This window comes from Lampris incognitus, chromosome 6 (genome assembly GCF_029633865.1).
Source record: "Lampris incognitus isolate fLamInc1 chromosome 6, fLamInc1.hap2, whole genome shotgun sequence".
NCBI lineage: Eukaryota > Metazoa > Chordata > Actinopteri > Lampriformes > Lampridae > Lampris > Lampris incognitus.
In genome coordinates, this window is record NC_079216.1 from 15,562,502 (window position 1) to 15,586,420 (window position 23,919).

The 23,919-nt window shown below is 43.2% G+C and overlaps 1 protein-coding gene across 1 annotated transcript in view; it reads right to left on the bottom strand.

Moving 5' to 3' along the window:
- Positions 1–534: 534 nt before the first annotated feature.
- LOC130114460 (microtubule-associated protein futsch-like) overlaps positions 535–23,919 on the bottom strand; it is an 83,531-nt gene continuing 60,146 nt past the window's right edge. Inside the window, exons 2-10 of the mRNA XM_056282342.1 lie at positions 17,409–17,491; positions 16,874–17,011; positions 14,059–16,389; positions 5,965–13,983; positions 4,159–5,865; positions 3,822–3,930; positions 1,737–3,200; positions 1,276–1,508; positions 535–690 (exon numbers count right to left, since the gene is read on the bottom strand). Of these exons, the coding sequence (XP_056138317.1) occupies positions 535–690; positions 1,276–1,508; positions 1,737–3,200; positions 3,822–3,930; positions 4,159–5,865; positions 5,965–13,983; positions 14,059–16,236 (13,866 nt within the window). The 5' untranslated portion in view covers positions 16,237–16,389; positions 16,874–17,011; positions 17,409–17,491. The remainder of the gene's footprint in view (positions 691–1,275; positions 1,509–1,736; positions 3,201–3,821; positions 3,931–4,158; positions 5,866–5,964; positions 13,984–14,058; positions 16,390–16,873; positions 17,012–17,408; positions 17,492–23,919) is intronic.

Consider the following 23,919-nt stretch of genomic DNA (forward strand, 5'->3'; position numbering starts at 1 on the left):
TTACACTCCGTTTAATTAGGAAAATTGTTTGCTTGTCTTTCATTTGAGACAAAGTATGCTATTAAGTGTGAAATCAATACTGAAAATGTCTGCTACCAAGCAGCATATGTAAAAATATTAAACTGATTACATTTTTTGCCAGTTTCCAGTACCAGTATAAGATAGACATCGGTTAGAATTTAGGATAATATTTGATTTCTATGATTGTGTCCGAGCTATAATATCTTAAGCTGTCATAACAGCTTGAGCAACTGCATTCATCGGCAAGTAAACAAACAAAATATCTTGGTCTAATTTTCTTGATAATACTGTTGTCACAGAGAGCACAGGTGGACAGGACTTTGATTTCAGTGAACAGAATCTAGTGTACCCAAGACTGCAGCAAATGCAATGGACCAGTGTCATGAGAGAGTATAAAGGCTTTGAAGCAGCAGAGAGTGGTGTATGCCCTTACTCTACCTCCAGTGTGGGACATATGACAGGGACAGGGAGAAGGGGGAAGGATTAGGGAGGGCAAGCAAGTAATCGTGAAGCTCAGAACTCAATCTTGCAGGCAGGGAAGGACTCGTCCTGCATGACCACAGTGCTGCTGGAGGCTAAAACCATGATGTTGAGATCCTGCTGCTTCTCGTGGGTCTGCTGGTACCAATCCCTGGTCACCTCTGTGTCATGGGTGGGAATCAGTGTCACCTGGCGGAGGGTGAGCGAGAGCGAGAGTAAGAAAAAGAAAAAATGATTTAAATTAAGTCAGTGGAATCATTCATAATGGCTGACTCCTAAAACATTTCAGTGGTGTTCCTTGTTGAAAACATTGGCAGATCTCATAAAAGTCGATGTTGAACGACTGGTCATGGCAACTGCTTTGAAACAGACATGAGCAAAGAACTTGTAAGTGGCACTGCACCAAAATTCAAATGCATCACAGATACATAAAGCTAAATAACCAGCAATGCCACCAGTTTCTTTAAATGTCGATTACCAACAAAGTCATTAATTCATAACATGATTAACCAATTTGACACTTGAATAGGTGAAATTTGAAATTCCAAACGTCCAAACAAATAGGTGACATTTGAAATTCCAAGCAAAACAAAATGATATGGCCAATGTCTTGTTAAGATGATGGATATATGAATGTGTATCACATGTCTCCTCTTCTCTGTGTTTTATAAACTTGTACTGAGTTCACTTAAATTAGGAGACTGTGAGTGTTGGACACATTTGTGAAAAATTAGAAATAAGGTCAAAGAAAGACAGATGAAAAGAGGTTATTACCTGTAGATTGGTACCCCATTGGGCTTTGCCCTCCAACAAGGCATCCAGAACCCCACGGCTGGGCTCTCCACTGGCTGGGTCATTCCCACTCACTACGTAGTACGCAGCTCGCACTCTCTTGAAGAATTCCTGGTCCACATTCTTGGCACTGCAGTGGTTGGGCACATAGGCTAGATCCACATAGATGGGTGGCCCAGGAGGGACGGCTGAACTAGTCTTCTGGGAATTGTTACCTGAAGCAGAATGAGGACATGTCTGTTTTAGTGTTTACTTAGATTACTGAAATTATAAAGATATATTCACTTTTAATCTGGTGTAAGTGGACTTTGACAAAGGCCTAGCATTAATTGGACACTAATTTATTATATTGTTTTTAAAGTGAGCATTGTTTTATAGTTTCACAACTTGCTGTAGTGCAAATTCACTGTAATCTTTGAGAGGTTGTGAAGTTGTAAACGCACCTGAACTACTTTTGACACCATTGACCAGGCCTTTCCCAGGAGTTTGGATCTCACTCCTAGACCCTTGGCTCTCAGACATCTTGGACAGCCTGGAGCTTTTGTCTGTTTCCTTCCTTCTCAGTGAGGCCGAGCGGGGTGAGGCAGAGCCTTTGGAAGTAGTCTTCACTGGGGTGGAGGACCTCTTCCTGACCTCCCCCTTCTGAGCGGGAGAGGCTGATTTTGGCTTACCCTTTCTGAGGACTTTAGTGGACTTAAGCTCCTTCGTGAGAAGCTTTTCTGTGCTGCTGTAGTCATTGAGAAGAGACTCTGGGTCTACCATGCACACATCTGGGTGTGGTGGGTGGGGGAGAGGGTCCTTCATTGGGGCTGGAAGAGGGTCAGAAGCCTTCTGATTTGACCTAGGTGACAGGGGTCGGTGGCCCCCGCCAGCCCCAGAAGCTGATAGTTTGTCTACTGGTAGATGTTCAGCATCTTCATCCGAGTCCAAGTTTCCTTCAGCTGTAATGGATGGACACTCCTCAGTTTCTGGAGGTACATCGGAATCAGATTGCGAAGGCAGCGACTCACTCACTGATGTTGGAGGTGTCTCTTCTCCAGCTAGTGTTGCACACATGGCGCCTGGCATCTGATGTGGACTCTGTCCACTGTCTTCATGGTGACTCTGCACATGGTGGTGCCGCTGCTTGTGAGACCTCCGCTTTAGAGAGTGTTGTTCACGTTCATCCTCATCCCCCTCCCTGGATTTGTCACTTTGCCCATCCTCTTCACCCTCATCGCTGGAGAGCTGATGGGGACTAGGGTTGATGAAAGATGGAGACAGTTCTCCTTTGCGGTGTTTATATTCACAGGAGGAGTAGCCTGGTGGAGAGAAGGAGGAGGAGGTAGCTCCTGTGTACAAGTCAGAGGGACGATCAGACTGTATATCTGCTTTCCCGGATGCCTCTGTATGACGGGATGCTTCTGCTGAGGACAAAGCACTGCTGTGGACAGTGGACATCCATTCCATTGCTTCCATGGCTTCCTCCTCTTCCTCATCATCATCATCACCATAACCCGGAGGAGGGGCACTGGGGCAGTCCTCAGGCCTCTGAAGCAGTTCCCAGTCAGATATGCTACTTTTCCTTCTTACCTCCATTCGCTCTTGTGGTATCTCCAATATTTTCTCCTGAGCAGTTTCTGCCCATTCCAATTTATCAACCTCTTCATCACACTCTGTGGGGTCAGTTGTATCTTTCTTCTCCGCTACTGTGGTGTCTTTGCTCGTCTTCTCTAATGACTTTTCCTCTATTTTCCCCTTGAAATCAATGGCCTCTTCAACAACCTCTCTCTTTTCCTCTCTCTCTCTAGCTTCTTTTTCTTTAGATTCACAGACCTTGGTGTCCTTCTCTCGGGGTTCGATCTCTGCAGCTTTCTTCTCCTCTTTAAACGCTACCTTTTCCTCCTTTGTGTCTTGATCCTGCTCAGCTTTGGAGTGATCAGTTATGGCACATGAAGTTTCAGTAGCTCCACTTTGAGCTGCTTGAAGGCTAACACAAAGAGGGCTATCAGAGGCAGTGCTTTGTGTTGTGCGAGTCATCACAACAGGTTGGGATATTGTACTAGTGGATACTACGGTGACTTTCGTTGTCTCAGTTGTGTGAATGATGTTTTCTACAACATATGACTCAGTTTTGGATAAGGTTGCCTCTTTTTGCCCATTTGAAGTAGTTTTTTGACATTCAATACGACAAGGCAGGGTACTGTCCTCCATTTCTAATGTGACAGACTCCTCCTTGTGTGTGGCTGACCCTTGGGAGTCAGCCCTCTGAAGTGGTGAGACGTCAAACAAAGCCCCTGATGTGGTTAAACTCTCTGCCACCATTTCTGGTTGGGCACTCTTTAGAGTTGGAGTTGTGACCGATGTTATGTTTGTTTCTAGTGTGTAAAATGTATGAGAGCTCTGTTTTTTGTCCATTTCTGGGCTTGTAGAACCCTTTTGTTCCACTATCTCTTTGGGAGCAGTGGACAAGACTGGAGATGGTGATTTGGCTTCATCAAACTGACTTGGTAAAGATACTTTTGAATGAACAGAGGTAGGTGTCAAACGTTGCTCTGTCACTTCCATGTACTCATCCCTCTGAAGTCCTCCAAAACTTGAACTTGTAGAATCTGTGACAGGGGACTGTTCCTCTTTGACCATAGCTCCGGCACATTCCTGCCCAAGAGCAGAACCTGGTATTGTTAAGGTCTCTACCCTCTCTCCCAAATCTTGGTTAGCAGGAACAGAGGTTGAGGCAGATGAAGAGTAGTCTTGTGATAAAGAGGAATATGATGACGGAGAAAATGACATGGTGGTGGATGTACAGGTGAACAAGGCCCCTTCCTCTTGTGTTTTTACATCAGCGGTCTGCTGCTCAACTGAACTCCGTGCCTGCACTCTAACCTCCACCTCTTCTCCTTGACTGGATTGCTTATCATCGCTTGACTTAGAGATAGGGGGAACCTCTGAGAACAGAAGGGTATCTGCCCTTTCCACCACCTTTCCAATTTTACTGTCCTCACTGAAGGAATGGGCATATGATCCTGACAGATATCCTCCTGAGAGGCTACTTCCGATATCAGCATAGCTGCCTGTTTGGGGAGGGGAGGCACTGACTGTAGGCTTGGAAAATGTTTCTGTTTCATCTAGAGGCACAGGGCTGCTTATTGAGCCGCTTGCAGGGACTGGTCTAGATGGTTCTTCTTTTGCTGTAAAGCTTGACTCTGGTAAGGAAGAAACCATGTATTCTCTCTGTGAGTCTACCACTTGAGAGAAGGCGACATCCTCAGACACAGAGACCTTCTTTAGGAGAGCTGGTTCAGGCTTGTGCTTCTCATCCATACCTTCCTCTTCCTTGGGGGTAGTGGCACCAGTAGAAGAAGTTAAACAGATTTCTTCCATTTTGGGAGGACTTGCTTCAGGCGCAGGTATTTTGTCAATTTCCTCTTTCATTATTTCAAAGGATTTGGAGGCAGTGGCATCATCTGATTTGCTTTTACAGATTTCATCCACTTTTTTAGAACTTGGTTCTGGTGTTGTGGTCATTTTTTCAACATATTCACTCTTGGTCTCAGGCAGCGTGGAGGTGAATGTATCAGTAGATTTTGTTTCAAGGGATTCTTTTTCCCTTGTAAGAGGCCTTGCCTCAGGGGATGGGGATTTTTCATCCCTTTCATGCTTATCTGTAACTTTAGAAGTGGACACAAAATCAGCTGTAGCACCAAAGAGTTTTTCATCTTTACGTGAACTCTTTTCAGATGACTGAGATCTTTTGTTTGAGTCCTCTTCTAATTCGGAGGTGGGGGCATCGTCTGTGCTATGCCTGCATATTTCCTTCTCAGATGGCTCTCTGGCACCTTTCTCCATGTCAACATCACTGACCTCCTCTTCTTCCTCCTCCTCTTCATCTTCATCATCTTCATCATTGAAGTCCTCCCCTTCCACAAGTAACCTTTTATCTATCATGTTATCTGAGGTGGCCCTTCCCTCTGGCAAGTCTAGCATTGACTTACAGGCGCCAATTTGACTGTTGTCAGATGTAAGAACATTGTCATCTATTTGATGGCCTGAAAATGTGGCCAAAGGAGCAGCAACTGATTCAGTTACTGTTTCCTCCCTCTCACAGACTGAAACTTGTTGAGGTAAAATGTCTTTCTCTGCTGGTGAGTACCGACCAGAAGGTGAACTTTCTCTTTCAGCATCAGATGTTTCAATCTTGTCTTTTGATGACTCAGTAGAAGTTTTTTCCTTCTCTTTCTCTGTGGTCTTTTTCTCGTGAAACTCTTCAAAAGGCATGGCGGTATCTGAGGTTTGGGTGCTAAGGTTTGATGGCCTCCATGAGGGGGAGGATGTTTCTTGTCTCAGTGATTGATCTGATACACCGATATCTACACTGGCAGATATCTTATTTGTATCTTCCCGTTCTGCAACTGTTTGGGGGGCTGACAAGGTCATCTCTTTCTCTGATTTCTCAGGTTTGTCCTCTTTGAGACTAAAAGAAAAAGAACAGGAGTCAGCAGCTTGGGTCATTTTGTTGTCTTTGATGTCTGTGGATGAAAAGCCCTTTTCCAAAAAAGGTGTATCTAGTCTTTCCTCTCTTTCACTCTCTTCCTCTTGGCCTTTCTCTCTGTCTTCATATTCGGGGGAGGTACTTTGGCTATGGTGGCTGCTTCTTTCACTCTCTGTGAGAGACACTGGACTGTAGTCCACCCTGCTGAAGGAGAGGGGCTCTTCTTTGTATTGATCCTCCAAGAGAAACATGGCTCCACTTGACTCAGTCTGACTTGCCCTCCTATTGTCATCAATACCAATGTCAGGTACATGATCAAAACCTAGGGAAACTTCACTTTCTCCTCTGGAGCCTGAATCTTGCTCTTTCAGGACAGGCTTTTCATATGGATCATATTTGGATGGACCAAGGGTTTGCTTCTCTTCTTGTAGGCTTCCACAAGCCACCACCTTCTCTGGATTAATTTCATCAACATCTGCTGCTTTTACTGTGGCAGTAGCTGTTTTTGCAGCATCAGCCTCTTCAGTTACCCCTCGGATGTCTTCTGAATCTTTATCCAATGTAAAATATGGGCAGTGCTGTGATAGTCCTGGTGAAGCCACCTCTCGCTCTCCCTCCATTTCTCTCTCTGCCTCCTTGCCTGGTTTCCCATGCTCTTTTTCAGAGTCCTTTTGAGTCTTTTCATCAGGAACAAGTGCTGAACTCATCAGAGCTGGTTTCTGTTTCTCTGACAGAGGAGTTTCCTCCATACTCGATTGGCTTTCAGTGCTTGATAGTGTTGAACTCCTGGGTTGGCTGTCAGTGCTTGATAATGTTGATAACATATGCCTTTTTTCTACAGGGCTGGAGTCTGAGACTGGTGCATCTTTAGAGATAGGGAAATCAGTAACAGGTTGTTCTTTAGAAATTATAGGGCTCATGGTTTGTCCTTCTTTTATTGTGGTAGTAGAAACGGATGGGTCTGTCATGGCAAGTGATGTGGGTGTGGTCTTAGTTTTTATAAAGTCGTCTTCTGTTTCAGGCGATAGTCTGTGTTCTTCTCCCAAATCTTTGACGTCTTCATCGATAGAAGGCTCCTGCATTGTGAGTGTAGGAATCATTATTGCAATCTTTTCAGGTGTATCTTCTTTTGTTTGGTCACCAGGCTCTTTCTGTGAAGTTTGAGATGAAAGAAGACCTGCAGATGTAATGTCATGGTCAGATTTTCTCAGTTCCACTGATAAAGGTCTTGAGCCTGCACCTCCCATGCAAATGTCTTCCTCCTCCTCCTCTTCCCTGTCCTCATCTGAGGACTGTACCAGAAATGTGGTCTTGGATTCTGATTTAGATTGCATCATTGGTTCTCCTACTACTATTTGTGCAGTCTGTTTGATGGCCTTGTCCAGGTCTTTCTCTTGCAACTCCTCTTTCTCCCATTTTTCCTCTCTTGTGTGGTCAACATCATATAGGTCATACTGTTCTTTCTTAGTTGCCTCATCTCTTGTATCAGCAATATCACCCTTGTCTCTCAACATTTTTTCTGTTGCTGTTTCACCTTTGATATCCTCAGTCTCATAAGTGTCTTTTTCTTGTTCCTTTTCCATCTTTTGTTCCTTGGTCAGTTCAGCCACATGGGTGTCATCTTTTTCTTTCTCCATCTTCTCTTCTTGACTACCAATGTCCACTGAATTTTTATCCTGTTCATTTTTGCCTTCCTGGATGTGGTGGGTAGCCGCAGAGATGTCACCTTCATGTTTTTCCTGGTCTTCCCTTAATTTAGTTTCAAATTTTTCTTTAAAGCTTTGCTCCTCCTTTGTCAGTGCAGAATCAAAAGCTTTTTTCTCTCTTGCTACTTCCATAAGCTTATATTCAGAAATCTCTTCACCTGTCTTAGTGGTATCAACCTTACAAATAGTATCCTTTTCAGTCTTGTCTTCTTTTAAGGCTTCAGGAATGAGAATATCTTTTTCTTTTTTCTCATCTTCAATGGGTTCAAACTTGAGAACGTAATCTTCATCGGTCATTTTTTGCTGATCTTTGGTGCTGTCTGCTGGAATGTGCATGTCCTTCTCTGCCCCCTCTGTTAAGATGACCCTTGACATGCCCTTATCGTCCTTTTTCAAGGGTTCTGGTTCATAACTACCCTCTTTGACTTTATCTATCATTTCATCCTTGAAAATTTCAACTTTATGTTCTTTCTCTTTCACTTCCTGGGTTTTATCAACATCAGCAGGTTTCTCTTCTCTCTCTTTCTCCTTCTTCTGCTCATCCTTTTCTGCCAGCATATCTTTGTCATCATCGATGGCTGGTTTGTAGTCAGCAGTGTCACCCTTTTCCAGTTCGTCTTGCACTTGAACAGGTTTCACATCAGAAATATTGCCCTTTTCCAGTTCATCCTCCATAGTTTTGATTACATGAGTGTCATCTTTCACTGTCTCTATCTCGTTCTTTTCCTTGACAGATTTGATACCAGAAATGTCAATATACATATCTTTTCCCCTTTCCTCTTCCTCCTTTGTGGGTTTAACAACAGAGGTAGCATCTTTTCCTGTCTCTACCTCATCCTCCTCCTTCTTGAGGGGTTCCTTATCAGAGGTGATGTATTCACCGGTATCTGTCTTTTCCTCATTTATGATTGGTTTTAGATCAGAAAGTGCTGGCTCGTCTTTGATGGGTTTCTCATGACAAATTGCATCCTTAATTGTCGTATCTTTAATGTCTGCCATAATAGGTTTGTCCTCAGCAACGTCTTCTTGACATGTCACTTCCCCTTCTTGGGTTGATTTGACAGTCAAAGTGTCCTCATAGCTCCCTTTCTCCATTCCCTCTTCTAGGGAAGATTTGACAGCATAAATATCAGCTATACCAATTCCTTTATCCTTTTGTTCAAGAGTGGTGGGCTTGGCTTCAACACTATCATCTTTACTGATCATTTCTTCTTTCATAGATGGAGTGACAGCCGAAATATCCTGTTTATAAGTCATTGTAATCTCTTCCTCTGTGATAACAGAGGTAGTATCCCTACTTGTTTCTTGCTCTTTCGATTCTTCTATTATTGGTTTAATGGCACAAGTATCATCCATAAATTTCTCTTTTTCTTGTTCTTTCTCAGTTGGCCTCAAAGCAGAAATCTCAACAGTGTTCATCATTTTTAGCTGTTCCTCCACACTAGTAAATCCAGCAGTAGAACTATCATCCTTACTCATCCCTTCCTCCTTTTCTGCTATGGTTGGTTTTGCAGTAGGAATATCATCTTTACAAATCACTACAGCCATTTCCTCCACCTCGGCAGGTTTGACACTAGAAGTAGTGTCTTTACTGGTCTCTTGTTCCTTTTCTCCTTCTATGGTGTGTTTGATGTCGGCGCTAACATCTTTATGTGTCTTTTCCTCTTCTTTAGTGGCTTTGGCAGCAGGAGTGACATCCATTGTTATGTCTATAGCCATTTCCTCCACCTTGGCAGGTTTGACACTAGAAGTAGTGTCTTTACTGGTCTCTTGTTCCTTTTCTTCTTCTATGGTGTGTTTGATGTCAGCGCTAACATCTTTATGTGTCTTTTCCTCTTCTTTAGTGGCTTTGGCAGCAGGAGTGACATCGATTGTTGTGTCTATAGCCATTTCCTCCACCTTGGCAGGTTTGACACTAGAAGTAGTGTCTTTACTGGTCTCTTGTTCCTTTTCTTCTTCTATGGTGTGTTTGATGTCGGCGCTAACATCTTTATGTGTCTTTTCCTCTTCTTTGGTGGCTTTGGCAGCAGGAGTGACATCCATTGTTGTGTCTACAGCCATTTCCTCCACCTTGGCAGGTTTGACACTAGAAGTAGTGTCTTTACTGGTCTCTTGTTCCTTTTCTTCTTCTATGGTGTGTTTGATGTCGGTGCTAACATCTTTATGTGTCTTTTCCTCTTCTTTGGTGGCTTTGGCAGCAGGAGTGACATCCATTGTTGTGTCTATAGCCATTTCCTCCACCTTGGCAGGTTTGACACTAGAAGTAGTGTCTTTACTGGTCTCTTGTTCCTTTTCTTCTTCTATGGTGTGTTTGATGTCGGCGCTAACGTCTTTATGTGTCTTTTCCTCTTCTTTGGTGGCTTTGGCAGCAGGAGTGACATCCATCGTTGTGTCTATAGCCATTTCCTCCACCTTGGCAGGTTTGACACTAGAAGTAGTGTCTTTACTGGTCTCTTGTTCCTTTTCTTCTTCTATGGTGTGTTTGATGTCGGCGCTAACATCTTTATGTGTCTTTTCCTCTTCTTTGGTGGCTTTGGCAGCAGGAGTGACATCCATTGTTGTGTCTATAGCCATTTCCTCCACCTTGGCAGGTTTGACACTAGAAGTAGTGTCTTTACTGGTCTCTTGTTCCTTTTCTTCTTCTATGGTGTGTTTGATGTCGGCGCTAACATCTTTATGTGTCTTTTCCTCTTCTTTAGTGGCTTTGGCAGCAGGAGTGACATCCATTGTTGTGTCTATAGCCATTTCCTCCACCTTGGCAGGTTTGACACTAGAAGTAGTGTCTTTACTGGTCTCTTGTTCCTTTTCTTCTTCTATAGTGTGTTTGATGTCGGCGCTAACATCTTTATGTGTCTTTTCCTCTTCTTTGGTGGCTTTGGCAGCAGAAGTGACATCCATTGTTGTGTCTATAGCCATTTCCTCCACCTTGGCAGGTTTGACACTAGAAGTAGTGTCTTTACTGGTCTCTTGTTCCTTTTCTTCTTCTATGGTGTGTTTGATGTCAGCGCTAACATCTTTATGTGTCTTTTCCTCTTCTTTGGTGGCTTTGGCAGCAGGAGTGACATCCATTGTTGTGTCTATAGCCATTTCCTCCACCTTGGCAGGTTTGACACTAGAAGTAGTGTCTTTACTGGTCTCTTGTTCCTTTTCTTCTTCTATAGTGTGTTTGATGTCGGCGCTAACATCTTTATGTGTCTTTTCCTCTTCTTTAGTGGCTTTGGCAGCAGGAGTGACATCCATTGTTGTGTCTATAGCCATTTCCTCCACCTTGGCAGGTTTGACACTAGAAGTAGTGTCTTTACTGGTCTCTTGTTCCTTTTCTTCTTCTATAGTGTGTTTGATGTCGGCGCTAACATCTTTATGTGTCTTTTCCTCTTCTTTAGTGGCTTTGGCAGCAGGAGTGACATCCATTGTTGTGTCTATAGCCATTTCCTCCACCTTGGCAGGTTTGACACTAGAAGTAGTGTCTTTACTGGTCTCTTGTTCCTTTTCTTCTTCTATGGTGTGTTTGATGTCGGCGCTAACATCTTTATGTGTCTTTTCCTCTTCTTTGGTGGCTTTGGCAGCAGTAGTGACATCCATTGTTGTGTCTATAGCCATTTCCTCCACCTTGGCAGGTTTGACACTAGAAGTAGTGTCTTTACTGGTCTCTTGTTCCTTTTCTTCTTCTATAGTGTGTTTGATGTCGGCGCTAACATCTTTATGTGTCTTTTCCTCTTCTTTAGTGGCTTTGGCAGCAGAAGTGACATCCATTGTTGTGTCTATAGCCATTTCCTCCACCTTGGCAGGTTTGACACTAGAAGTAGTGTCTTTACTGGTCTCTTGTTCCTTTTCTTCTTCTATGGTGTGTTTGATGTCGGCACTAACATCTTTATGTGTCTTTTCCTCTTCTTTGGTGGCTTTGGCAGCAGGAGTGACATCCATTGTTGTGTCAATAGCCATTTCCTCCATCTTGGCAGGTTTGATACTAGAAGTAGTGTCTTTACTGGTCTCTTGTTCTTTTTCGTCTTCTATGGTGTGTTTGATGTCGGCGCTAACATCTTTATGTGTCTTTTCCTCTTCTTTTGTGGCTTTGGCAGCAGGAGTGACATCCATTGTTGTGTCTATAGCCATTTCCTCCACCTTGACAGGTTTGATACTAGATGTAGTGTCTTTACTGGTCTCTTGTTCCTTTTCTTCTTCTATGGTGTGTTTGATGTCAGCGCTAACATCTTTATGTGTCTTTTCCTCTTCTTTGGTGGCTTTGACAGCAGGAGTGACATCCATTGTTGTGCCTTTTTCCCTCTCCTTCTGCTCATCCTTGATAGGTTTGGTGTCAGAAATGTCCATCTCCATTTGTTTTTCCTGTTTAACTTTTCTAGGTTCAATTTCAGAGGTTTCATCCTTTTCAGTCACTTTCTCTTTCTCCTCTTCTTTAAAGGGCTCAGCAACAGCCATATCATCCTTCTTCATCTCTTTCTCCTTTATCTCATCTTTGTTGGGCTTCATATCAGTGAAGTGGTCCTTTTCAATCTCCTTTTGCTCGTCTGTCTTATTTATAATGTCAAAAGTACTGTCTTTTTCCATCTCATTTTTCTTTTCCTCCTCTTTTAGGGGTTCAGTAATGACCATGTCATCCTTTATTGTTTCTTTTTCTTCTATCGTATCTTTGATCGGCTTGATATCTGTAGTATGGTCTTTTTTGATCTGCTCATCCCTTATAGGTCTAACATCTAAAGTACTGTCTTCTTCTGGCTCCTTCTTCTCTTCCATTTTAATGGGCTCAGCAATGGCCATGCTAACCTCTTTCATTTCCTTTACTTCATCTTTGAGGGATTTGATATCTTGTGTGGAATCTTTCTCCTTCTGGTCATCCTTATTTTGTTTGACATGACAAGTCTCATCCTTCTTGGTTTCTTCCTCCTTTTCCTCCTTGACAACTTTTACTGTAGATTCATGACCACGATCATCATCACCAACTTTGTCATCATCGTCATCTAGGAATCGGCTCTCCCTCTCAGGGAATTTACATGGTGCAGGCACTTTTGGTCCTTTCTCTTGATGGACATCATCACATTCTACCTTCTCAGCAGCAATGTACTTGTCAATGTACTTCCCCAGCATTGCTGCTTCAACTTCAAGAGTTACAGAAGCATCTGTAAGAGGTACTGTGTCTTCTTGTTTGCCTTTATCTGTTGACATGGATTTTGTGTCTTTTTCTGGCTCTTTTGTGGTTGGAACTTCTTTAAAGTCTTTCTCCACTGATTTGTCCAAATGTGTTAATGCTTCTGACTCATCCTTACTGATCACTTCTGCCTTTTGTATATCAATGCCCACTTGTTTTGTTTGCTCTTCTATTTCTGGTGCATCTTTCTTTTCATCTTCAGCTTTTGTCACTAGAGCAGGGACCTGCGCTTGCTTTTGAGGCTTTGGTTCAGGAAAGCCCTTCAACTTTTCTTCCACTGGTGACTGGCGAAGTGGGGAATGAGCTGCACTAGGGGGTCCAGACTGTGTAGGTGAGGCCATTTTAACAGTACTATCATCTGGACTGAAGCAACGCTCTTCACTCTCTGAAGTGATTGAATCTGATCCAAAAGGTTTAGTGAGCACTGCAGATGATATATCTTTTGGAGCAACTGTATGAATACACTCCTCTTCAGCTGTTGGATGGATTGGTTTGGTATCCAGAATTGTTTTTGAAACTGGTGACACTGAGCCAGAGAGCTTTTCAATATCTTTCTCCTGGTCATGGGCCTTTTGGAGTGAAGCATAGCCCTCTTGAAGTTTTTCAATTGACATGTCAATGTTAGGAGTTTGGTCCTCATCTTCCTCTTCTTCCTCCTCCTCAACATGAGCTACTGGGATCTGAACCTCTGGCTCAAGTTCAGCATCACCTAACTGGGAGTCAGATGGAGACTTAAAGTACTTGTCATCCTCCAAAGGGGAGGTTGGTGAGATGGTCTCAGCAGAGTATGGGAACTCCTTGCCCTGTATGGCATCAGTTGGGGTTGAGAGGTGAACACTGTTTACTGTATCCATAACCAAGGAACTTTTGCCTGCTTCATCGGTCTGGGGTGCTGTAACAGATGCCGCTGACTGGTCTTCAGCAATTGAGGTAGGGAAGGAGGACAACTTGTCATACTCTGTAATGGATGTCGCAGAAGACACATGCTCTTCTTCTGCTAAAGGAGCAGCCACTATGTTGGTGAACACAGATACTTGCTCTTGTACCCCTGGCATTAAACCTTTATCAGACATGGCTGCCACTTGCATCTCCTTCATGCCGTGAATGTTTACAAATGAACCTGTCTGATCTGGAACAGAGATGTCATAGGCACCAACATCATACTGAAGGTGCGGTATCCTATCCTCTGCCTCCTCATGAATCTCTTCATCAGAGATGGTCTGCTCTGTCTCTGAGTAGCCAGGAATGGTCTCATCTTGGATGTAGGACACAGGTTCCGCTGCAGCAGCACCTTGTGCCACTGAGGTTATGGGAGCAGTGGCCCCTCCCACTTGAGACAGGTATCCTTCCTCATCTTCCTCATCTTTTGTTGTATGTGCCAGCTCGGGTACTTTGCTGTCTGTGACCTGGGTCATTAGTGGTACTTCAGCATCTTGAGGTTTGAATTTGATCTCTTCATCTGCTATTACATCTAAATCCTCTACCTCCTCCAGCTCTGCTTTTTCACCAGCCTCCTCTTCTTCCTCAGGTGGAGCCATTTTAACCTCCTCTTTTTTTTCCAAACTAGGTGTGAGTTTGTCTGATTTCTCCATTTCCTCAACCTCATGTTTCCTGTCTGGGACACTATCTTTTGTCTCCTTCCATTTAGCTTCATCTTCCTCCTCACCAATCCCCATATCCTCCTCTTCTTCTGACATTTTCCTTTCACCTGTCTGGGCTTCTTCTTCCCCCTCTTCCTCTTCTTCATCCTCAATGGCAGCTCCCTCGTCCTCAAATTTTTCAGCCTCCTCTGTTTCTAATTCTTTCTCTTGCTCTTGTGTTATGTCTTTCTCTACAGCTTTAGCTTGAGCTTTGACATCTGAGGCCAGCATTTCCTTCTCAGGAGACTTTGCACGAGATGGCATTTCTGACATAGTTTCTTGTGATTCCGCCTCCTCTTGGGTAGTTATTTGTGTTGTTTGGTCCAATGCAACATCATCAGTTTCAGGTGGCTCAAAGGATACTGCTACAACTTCTGATTGTTTCAGTTCCTCAAATTCTTTTGTTAGGTCTTCTGGAGTTGAAGGAGCAGACATACTTTCAACAGCTCCATTCTGTAGTGGTTCAGGCTCAATGGTTTCAGCTGTGGGCCCTTTGGATTTTGGTTCAGATGGCTCCACTTTGGCTACTTTAACTTTGCCAGTCTTGGCTTTACTTGACGCTTTAGCTTTATGTAGTGTCTTCCTCACCTCTGGTGTCAGGGGTTTTAGGTCAGGTTTTGTGATCTTCCGTAGCTCAGGTCTGGAGGCATCTTTTCTTTTGTCCTCTTTGGACTTGCCATCTTTCTTTTCATCTTTTTTGATTGCTTCATCTTTCTTTACTTTTCTGATGTCTTTCTTTTCCTTGTCTTTTTTCTCATCCATTTTTGATGGCCTCTCCTTGGAATGTTTTTTTAAGGATTTTTCTTTCAAGAGCTTCTTCTTCTCTGGCAACTCAGTCTTGGATTTCAGAGTTTTGGTAGTTTTTTTCTCCTCTTTTATCTCCTCCTTATTTTCCTTTACAGAGTCACTCTTTGCTTCTGTGGCAGCTGACACATCATCTTGTCCATCGATTTCTTTCTTTTGGGCCTTTGCAGTGGTCTTGGGTGATGCTTTAAGGCTTTCTTTGCTATCTGTTCTTTGCTTTAGCTTTGTCTGTTTTATGACAGAAGGAGAAGGTCCTGAAGCAATGTCCTTTTGTGTGGCTACAGGATAGCGCAAAAAGTCAAGGTGCTTTAATTTTTCCAGACCCTCCAAGATCTTGTTTTGTGGTGCATTCCCAGGGAACAACACTCTAACGATCTTTTCTGTAGGATTGGCCGGGAGCCAAACAACCAAGGCTGTAACTGATGTCAGGTATGGCACAGATATTTCACCCTCTTTTCCATTAGGAAGAATGATACCAGTTTTGGCCTTGCTGTTACCAGCCCACTTCTGCATTAAAAACTGCATCTCTTTACTGTCCTTTACGGGATTCAGAACATACATGTCTAACCTGCCCACTCCCATCTTGTGAAACAGGGTGATGGGCTCAATAGTGTTGCTAACAACTCGAAAGAGAGGCTCTGGCTTAATTCCAAGTTTGTTAAGGTACTGCAGGGTGAGTGAGGCCTCTTCAATACTGCGCTTGACTTTGAGATTAGATTCAGGCATGCGCAGCTTCTCTGGCACATTGAAGAACACTACTCCCAGCTCTGGCGATATAAGGTTTTTCATCCAGTCACTGTAGGTGGTGGAGCCTTGGGAATGCTCCTCCTCCTGTTCTGCTATCTTCCTCTGAAGAAGACCGTTGATGCCTGGGAGATTGTCAGCGCCAATGTGTGTGAGCAGAACTGAGTCAATGCGATCCAAGTGACGGACCAGCTTCCAGAAGCAGGATCTTCGCTCAGAACCTCCATCCACCAAGATATTGAAGCCATTCACTGCAAAGAGAGCAGAGTCTCCCCTCCCACCAGGGAAGATGTAGCAGCAAGGCTTGGACAGTTTCAGGAAACCTCCAGAAGTGGGTGGTTCCAGGAGGTCAAATGGTGATGGGACATCAACTGTCTCAGATATGTACTCTGTGAACTCAGTGACACCCTCCATCTTGGGGAACACAGGTTCAGGGTTTAGTCTGTATTCCAGGAAGTCCCGCAAGTGCTCCTGTTGCCCGAAGGAGCTCCAGCCCACCTCCCCGCGGCAGGACACAGTAAGTGTTGCCTGCTGCTTGGGGGCTGCTGTGCCCAGTAAAGCACTCACCTGTAGAAGGACAGAAAACCAGACAGTTCATGGTCAGCAGAATGTAAGCAGTGTATTTCTGTATATAAAGTACATTTTAATAGTCAAACAGCAACATTTTAAAAGTAAGGGACTATATTGGGATATGTTTTCAGGGTTATATTCATTGATAGTACCACAAAAAAGGGTGCATTTTTGAATAACAAGCATGTTAATCACTTGAAATATTAAACAAATTCACAGAGGCCAAGACTGACTGGGAGTGGAGAAGTTGAAACCTGCATGATCCCTTCTCAGATCTTTCTGTTGATCAGGGCAATTCAGTTTTGTGCAAGCTAGCAAAAGTATGTTAAACATTTTTGACTTACCTAACTGGGCTCTTTTTGTTTACAGCACCATTAAAAAAAAGAGATCCTCAATGTATAAAAATTGTGTTGTGCCTCACCTTCTCTTACCTTAAACAACATTGAAATATTACAAAGCATTTTTTATACATTTCCCTCACCCCAGGATCAGCGAAGATACGAGAAAAATTCTGGTAGGTGAAAACCCCAGTTTGAAGAAGAAGGTCACCGTGATCTGAGTTCTGGCCACTCAAGACCAGGAGCTTGTGTCCTGCTGAGTCTGTCACTAGAGACTGGATCTAGGACAGACACACATAGAAAGAAAGTGATACAGCAGAGAGAGAGCGAGAGACAGAGAGAGAGAGACAGAGTGAGGGAGAGAGCAAAAAAGAGAATGGGAGAGAGAAATCATATGAAAGAGAGCAACAGAGTAAACTGCCATGTGTGTGTGTGTGTGAGTGGAGCCAGAGGAAAGAACACATTGCCAAGATAGAATTAAAAAATGAACAACCCATGCAAAAGAAACCATGCTTCAGTTTTTACAAGACTGTCAAGATAAAGCAACTGCTATTCCAAAGAAATACAGAATATTCAAATTGAAAATATGCAAAATTTCATGCATCAATTCACAATACTTTCACAGAGAGGGAATTATGCAATTCATCAACCAGCAGTGAACACCTAGCGCAAACCTACCTCTGATGCAACCGTGTCCTCAGAAGGGTTGACAAGGACCACAGTCTCTAAGACATCACTTCTGTGGTAAAGAGTCCTTTGACCTGTAAAAGAACATCCAAGGGGCGGCATGAGTGGAGTGAGCTGCAAGTTTTATGACAAGTTCTTCCATGTTGCTTTAAAGTGTGAGATCCAAATCCATCAAGATATTAAGGTTGGCCCGAGGCCAACAATTTGAAGGACAGTGACTGCTGCCAGGCCCTTAGCAGTCTGGCCCAAACATATGCTGGACAGAATCCAGCGTTGATTTGTAGAAACCTTTTTGAGTCAAGGAGATTTACTACTCTGGAGTCTGTATTGTATGTGGGACAATCATTATATAGAAACATGCAACCCACTTGTGCATCAATAAAAGAAAAAAAGTTGGAATAGAAAATAGGTCATTGATGTCTGCTTTCTGCCAAAGCTTAAAATCAAAGCTATGAGTTTTGCATGGAGATTCTCAGAACAGTCAAGGCTAAACTCAGTATTTGCCATTGTCAGTTAGCAATCAAAATGATGGCTGGTTAGCCTTTCTGTTATTGGGCCACCAAGCCATAAAACTGGCAATATGCTATTTGTAAAACCATTATATTTTTGGGAAGGTGATTTGATTTCCAGATTGCAGGCACAGCGTTAAGGCAGAGGCTAATACCATGACTATGCAGACATGAAATGTAAGACAATGCACCAGATTACCAGACCAAAACAGAGACACATGCACATTCAACTGTAATTGTCAGCACTTCAGTCCATTCAGAGGTTGTGTTAAGCTTTTAATTCTCATTTGTTTCAGTGCCAGAGGAACCTCTAATATTAGAGAGGTCTAATAACAGGGTGGATCTCAGTGGCTCCATCATCCAATGGAATCGTTGGTCCCTTGACTTTGTGATGTACCATTTTTGCAGCGACTGTTTTCTCTAAAACCTTAAAGAAACATGATTCTGGGCCTCAACTGCTGACCACCTGCAAGCTAAGAAACCTCAGTGTTTATGGATTAATCTAGTTTAATCTCGCCCAGATTAACATGAAGGAATATGGACGGTGAGATACAAATGACTGGTCAAAGTGAACTCCGCTCTAAATGTAGATACAGCTAAAATAAAAAATAAAAATGAAAGCAAGGTTGTCAATAGTATGATTCGGCCTTCATGGAAATGAGGCGATCAACAGCCTGGATCACCTCTGAGACGAGATCAGAGCTGCTGTACTGGCAAGCAGAAACATTAAGAGTGAATTTCTTTGCCAACTCTGGTATTGATCTACTTTTAGATGAGCTGAAAAGGTATGTCATTACAATGCTGATGAAGAAGCTGAATCTAATCTTAACATATTCAATAAAAGAGTTTATTGTTATTTAGCGTAATAACCAGAGGCCTCAAATAACCAAAGATAAAAGGAAGTAAAAAAAAAGAACAAGAAGAGAGTGTTTGTGCTTGTCAATATTCGAATGACAGTGATGTCTTGAAGATAAATAAAGTCACTATAGAGCCTAAACCTATCTAAACTGAACATGTGAAATACTTAATAAACTCAGAGAACCTCACTGATGTAGGCCAGAGGATGTTGCTCCCTCAATTGAGGTTACCATGGTAGTGGACTGTCTCTCAAATTACCCTGACCTGACCTATGTTGTTTTTCTTTCTTCAGATGTATTGCAGCCTTACCATCAGGACCATCAAACATTAGAAAGTAAGAACTATTCCACCGCTACTGCATGGTGCATGTAGTAGTGTCAAAACAATTGAAAGGTTTTGTTTTCAAACCACTGTGCTACATGCTGTCCGCCAAGACAAAGGGCTGTTCAAAAGAGCATGCTGGGACAGTAGATGGGAAGAGATCGCCCACTTTAGCAAATCTGCCCACAGATATGAGGTTTCATGGTAAGGATGACCAAGATGCTCAGCTGAGGGGTGATTTGTCACTTGGCTTTGATACTTCCAATACTAGGAATGACTATTCACAACATTTGGAGTAAAATTAATAGAGTTATAGATAGGAAAGGATAAACATTTGGAGTCAGTTTAATGATCATATGAATCTGCAACTCAGTTGTTGGAGAAGTATCATGTCACAGATACAGGAAGTATCTAGTCCCAGAGAGGCAGTATGTCCCTTTGCCCCCCCCCCCCTGTTGTGCGTTCTCAGATGAAGGAGAACAGACTGCATCAGCTACCGCACATCCCCTGACTACAGGGTGACCATGAACGGACACTGCAGGTTTCCACAATATGATACAACAACAAGAAGACTACAAATCCAGTCTGAAATACCTCTCCTCTCCGGTGAGGGCTAGAATACGACGATGAGCATGTGAATGTACTGTACCCAGAACTCACTGCTAGGGTTCTCGGCTATAAGCATCATTTCATTAAACAAGTAACTTTGAACTGTGCAGGAAACGGTGACATTGGTGCATGGACAGTTTACCATGGTCTTCGGTACCCACGACACAAGGAAAACAGGATATCGCTTACAGAATACAGGGACAGCAGACAAGACTACTTTATATACATGTTGTACGTGGAAAGTGTTTTCATTTTCAAATTTCGTGCTTATGTTGTGTAGAAGGTAAATATAAATCAATACTCTTGCATCTCAATCATAAGTTCCTCAAACCTTTACGTAGACATTTTGGGCTAATTAAAATGACACTTTAAAAGGGATAGAGAACTTTGTCTCTACCCACTAAACATTTTCTTTTTTTTGTGGATTTTTTCCCCCTTTTTCTACCAATTGTACTTGACCAATTACCCCATTCTTCTGAGCCGTCCCGGTCGCTGCTCCACTCCCTCTGCTGATCCGGGGAGGACTGCAGACTACCACATACCTCCTCCAATACATGTGGAGATGTCAACCGCTTCTTTTCACCTGACAGTGAGGAGTTTCACTGGGGGGGATGTAGTGCACGGGAGGCTCACGCTATTCCCCCTCCCCCCGAACAGGCACCCCTGATCGACCAGAAGAGGCGCTAGTGTAGCAACCAGGACACATACCCACATCCAGCTTTCCACCTGCAGACACAGCCAATTGTGTCTGTAGGGACGCCCGACCAAGTCGGAGGTAATACGGGGATTCGAACCGGTGATCCACGTGTTGGTAGGCAACGGAATAGACCGCCACGCCATCCAGACACGCCCTCTACCCACTAAACATTTTCAAGCATTCACACGAAGGCAGCAAGTCAGCTTTGATTATATACCCTATACAGTGGTATGAATTAGATTGGGGAAAAACCCCAACCATCAGCCGAAGAGTAAAACCCAGCCTCTTCAGAGCTGGAGTCAGATGGCTCGAGATGTGCCAAACAAATCCATATTCTAGTACAGCAGGGGAAATAATGTAATGCTGTCCGATCTCGACATGAGTTTACAGTGAAGGCTTGTGACAGTACAGGTCTGAAAAGAGACTGGATTCTCTTTGAGAGCAGCAGATATTTGACCGGGGATATTCTAAATGGACAGAGCAAAAGACAGACAAGCTCATAGACTAACCATATGCTTGTGATTCAGATAGCATTAAAATCCACTGCCCCATCACTGACGGCACTGCACACATTTTAGTCCAGCCAGTATGCAAGCGTTATAAAGATTTATGGACACTGTTGTGGCGTGGTGGGGTTTTGTTGAGTCATTCCTCCCACTGAAGTGGTGGAGAGACTAGTCATGCATTATTTCCATTTCTTATTCCTTGCCATTGAGTCCATTGTATTTTTATTATCTGTACTTTTTCATGGGCCATTTGGTACAACTACAGTAAACTCAACTGGGTCTTAGAAGACTGTATAGTATGTGCTTTAAAAAGTATATGTGGTATTTGTGTATGTTGTTTGTGGTTAGTTTTAAGTACAACATAACAGCAACAAAATATACATGTTGATTATATATATATGGATTGGGGGATGGGGTGGCACAGTGGTTAGCGTGGTCGCTTCACAAGAAGGTCCTGGGTTCGATCCCCAGGGTAGTGCAACCTTGGGGTCATCCCAGGTCATCCTCTGTGTGGAGTTTGCATGTTCTCCCCGTAGCTGCGTGGGTTTCCTCCGGGTGTTCCAGTTTCCTCAGTCCAAAGACTTGTAGGTCAGGTGAATCGGCAGTACTAAATTGTCCGTAGGTGTGTGTGTGTGTGTGTGTGTGTGTCGGCCCTGTGATGGCCTGGCAGCCTGTCCAGTGTTTCCCTGCCTGCTGCCCAATGACTGCTGGAATAGGCTCCAGCATCCCTACAACCCCGATTGGGATAAGCGGCTTGGATAATGGATGGATGGATGGATTGGGGGATATGACCTTTTCAATGCATCGTTGATGTGATTATTCATAAAACTGATGTGATCAACAGAGATGTAGACTGGTTCTGCATTGATGCAATATGAACCAACAGCTTATGAGATGAGAGCCACTTTATTTTGTCATCGTATTCTTACAATGAATGTGTTCTTTGCATTTAACCCATCCTATTGTATAGGAGCAGTGGGCAGCTGCAGCACCCGGGGACCAACTCCAGTTCTTCTTTCCACTGCCTTGCTTAGGGGCACTAACAGGAGTATTAACCTTAGCATGCATGTTTTTTTGGTGGTGGGAGGAAACCCACGCCGACACGGGGAGAACATGCAAACTCCACACAGAAAGGAACTGGGGGCGGCTTGGGGTTCGAACCCAGGACCTTCTTGCTTTGAGGCAACAGTGCTAACCACTGGACCACCATGCCACCCTATTATCTTGTTGCTTATGACATGCATTCACAAATATTACTTCAATCATCTAAAAAGACAATGGGAGATATTTGGCATGGCTCTAAGTAACATTGTGGATTTATCGTTAATATTTCTACTTACTCTAGCTTGCGTCCACATTTCATGTGAAGACTTTCCAAATTTGCCCTCTATAAAAGGTAGCAGGGTAATTCTCTGCAATTCAAGAGTAGTATAAAGAATGAGATCTGTATTCCTGTAGAAAGACGGCAGTAATTGGATAGGCGTTAAAGACAGAATTTAGCTGCGGAAGAAAGTGTTAAATGGTTTATAGAAATTGTAGAGAAAATCTATCCCACTTTAGAGGATATCCAGAACTTTACATAGCTGCTGTTTATCAGACAAGTAAGATTCATCAAATGACTGGCAATTCTGATATTTTATGTATTTTGCTGCAAAACACTATTTTCGTCTTTAATCCAAGCTACTGTAGGATTGATTTACATCCATCAGAAAATCATTTGCTCCTCAAACCCAAAGATGTGTTCTACTTAATGCAGGTTTGGAATCACACAAGAAAGATGAACTTTTCAATGACTTGAGTCAAACCTGGAAAAGATTTACGACTGTGTTCACTTTGGCACTACTTATTTAAATAAACCTCTGCCCTAAAGCCACACTTTAGCCATTTGCTGGAGTCAGCAGTTTTCCAGTTTCAAATGTGGAATGCTGTGTGTATGGATGAAAAACAAGAAACAAAAATAATTTTTAAAAAAAGAAAAAAAGATGATATTTTGCTAATTTCCATATGTTGCTTTAACAAAAGCTGTCGACTGCAACAAAGAGAAGCCGGCAGCATAGGATGCGTCAGAAGAAGCTCACTGAAATGGGTTTTAATTTCAAGGACACCTTTTCTTCGTTTAAACCAATTAAACATAGCTTAATCAGACCATCATTACATTACTTATAAGATCAGGGCTGAAAGTCAAGCTGGCCCGCTGGGCTGAAGCGCATGGTTAAGAAAATGGGTGAGTTCAGGAGAGAGAGCACAAGCCTGTTTGCCAAGTGGCAAATCTGTACCAAAAAAAAAAAATTCACAACAGATTTACTGGCTGACTACACAAAACCAATTCGCCAACCGAACAAAATCATTGAAGTGGGCTTTTAACTGGTAACTAATTAGTACTCCTTGATCAACCAAGGTGCTCGTTGTTTAGTCTTGCCCAAAACCTCGACAAAAAACTGATACCGTCTGCCCATGACCCGCTTAAACCGAGGCAACAATCGCAAAGAGCTAGCTGGCTAAGCTAATTTAACAATCGTACAATAGTGTTTGTGGAGAGCTGTGGTGTAGGCACAAATCACAGAGTGGGTGGGCACAGAGGAAATCAGGTGGGCCTAGCCCGTCCAAGACCTGTTCTTCTTTCACCTTTTCCCTGTTTCTCAGGGGTTCCCACAGTGGGTTTTTTCCTACATAGCCCATCTAAGACCAACCATACTTAATAGGTTGTGAAACGCAAACGTTAGCCAAAATAGGCCATTACAACTATACTTGCCTGAACCCACCACAGTTTAATCATACAAGCCTTATACATCATCAGAGCCTAATGTTACAGGCACAAAGACGAACATTAATATCATCGCATAAGCCTGGCTTATTAATATCATCGCATAAGCCACACTCACACACACACACACACACACACACACACACACACACACACACACACACACACACACACACACACCAGTATTATTAATTAGCCTATATTTGGATTAAAAAGTGTGGGAAAGGAGAGCTCTTTT